The sequence below is a fragment of the Cavia porcellus genome, unplaced genomic scaffold, assembly GCF_034190915.1.
Source record: "Cavia porcellus strain 051 isolate PalLab524CR breed Dunkin Hartley unplaced genomic scaffold, mCavPor4.1 scaffold_3, whole genome shotgun sequence".
NCBI lineage: Eukaryota > Metazoa > Chordata > Mammalia > Rodentia > Caviidae > Cavia > Cavia porcellus.
Genome location: NW_026947486.1, coordinates 62,585,851 through 62,587,360, shown reverse-complemented (window position 1 = coordinate 62,587,360; position 1,510 = coordinate 62,585,851). Strand labels below are relative to the sequence as shown.

The window sequence follows — 1,510 nt, the reverse complement described above, 5'->3', positions numbered from 1 at the left end:
CATGGAGTTACATAACTAGCAGGCTCATTTTGAGTGCAGGTGAGATCTATCCTTGGTCACTGTGTAGGAATAACCACTGCTAACTTTTTAGTGTACACACTTTCAGAGTCTTCCTTGTATAATTGCATTATGCACACATATTTACATTTTTATAAAAATAGGCTGATACTGTATATGTGGTTCTGCAAACATTTTTACTGTTGTTCTACATGCATATGGACAAAAACCCAGTACTGTACTAAAAGACAAAGTGCTATAGTTGGATCAAAAGGCTGCTGGTAAGGAGAGTCATACCTAAAGCAAAGTATAAGTTTGAAGTTTCTGCCAAGGTAAGCAGGGCCAACACTATGCTCATCAGCAAAGTCAGACTGTAAGACCAAAGGCATTAAAGGTATGGGATATCCTGCAAGCCTCTTTGGCTCTTACCTCCACCCCTCACTCCCCTAGGGCCCCTTGGGGGCCCCTTGGTGGTATGCATCCTGTAGCTGTATTCGCATCCACTGATAATCATTTACCCTTTGATCTTTCTTTAGCTCTTCCTGAATCCATTCCATATCTGTGTGCTGTCTCATCATCTCCATGCTGCTCAAATATCTGTCCTGTAAATTCTGACGGTCCTTGGGGGAATCCTCAGTCCCTCTACCTGTTTTTCTTCTTGCTTTGCAGGACACACAATCTTCAATGGGGTGCTTTTCAGTGGCCCACAGTGTGCTGACTGGCTGTGCCTGGGATTTTGGCCTGCCCTCCTGCTTTCCTTGTGTTTCCTGTTTGCTCTCTTCCCCTTGTCCCGCAACATCTGCCTCTCCTTTACCCTCTAGCTTTCTTTCAGGTGCTGGCTTCCCCTCAGGGGCAGGCTTCCCTTCCTCTTCTGTCTTTCTTTCACCTTCAGGCTCTACTTTGTCTTCTGCTTTTCCATCCTCTTCTGGCTTCCCTTCATTTTCACTGCAGAGATATTCCATGTGGTGATTTTGTCTTCTGCTCCTGTCCTAGGGGTAGGGGTGAAGGGAAGCGGAGACAAAGAGGAGACATAGGAGACTCAGGGGACAGGGGTGGAACCAAGGTCCAAAGAAGACTTGCATCTCCCTTGTGAAAGTTCTTTTAAACTGGCCTGGTATCCATCCAAGTGTGGCTTGTGGCTTACACTCACACCACATTCCACCTATACACTGAGAGCCAACAATTCACTGGCAGGCGCTGACAGAGCCAACTGTTCCCCTGCCTGGCAAGGTGTGTGCACTGTATGTGGTTGGGGCAGGCATTCTGGAGCCCTCATTCTGCCCAACACAGGCCTAGGGTTAAGTAGGGAGCAGTGCTCTCTGTACTCTCAACCCCCTGGGTCCTTGTGCACACTACTGACCTTCCACTGACCTGTGGGGATCTTGGGCAGGTTGCTCCTTCTTTTCAGGCCTCAGAGAGCTGGCCACAACAGATGTGCACACCTGCAGACACATAGGACATAGGGGCAGAGGCTGTGCACTCAGGGAGTTCTCAGGGACTTAGGTCCCTTTTC

General features: G+C 48.3%; 1 protein-coding gene across 1 annotated transcript; it reads right to left on the bottom strand.

Annotated features, from left to right (window-relative positions):
• Positions 1-443: 443 nt before the first annotated feature.
• On the bottom strand, positions 444-959 carry LOC100714488 (transcription elongation factor A protein-like 3). Its single transcript, XM_005008707.2, has one exon. The coding sequence runs from the start codon at positions 957-959 to the stop codon at positions 444-446; it is 516 nt and encodes a 171-aa protein (XP_005008764.2).
• Positions 960-1,510: the final 551 nt, after the last annotated feature.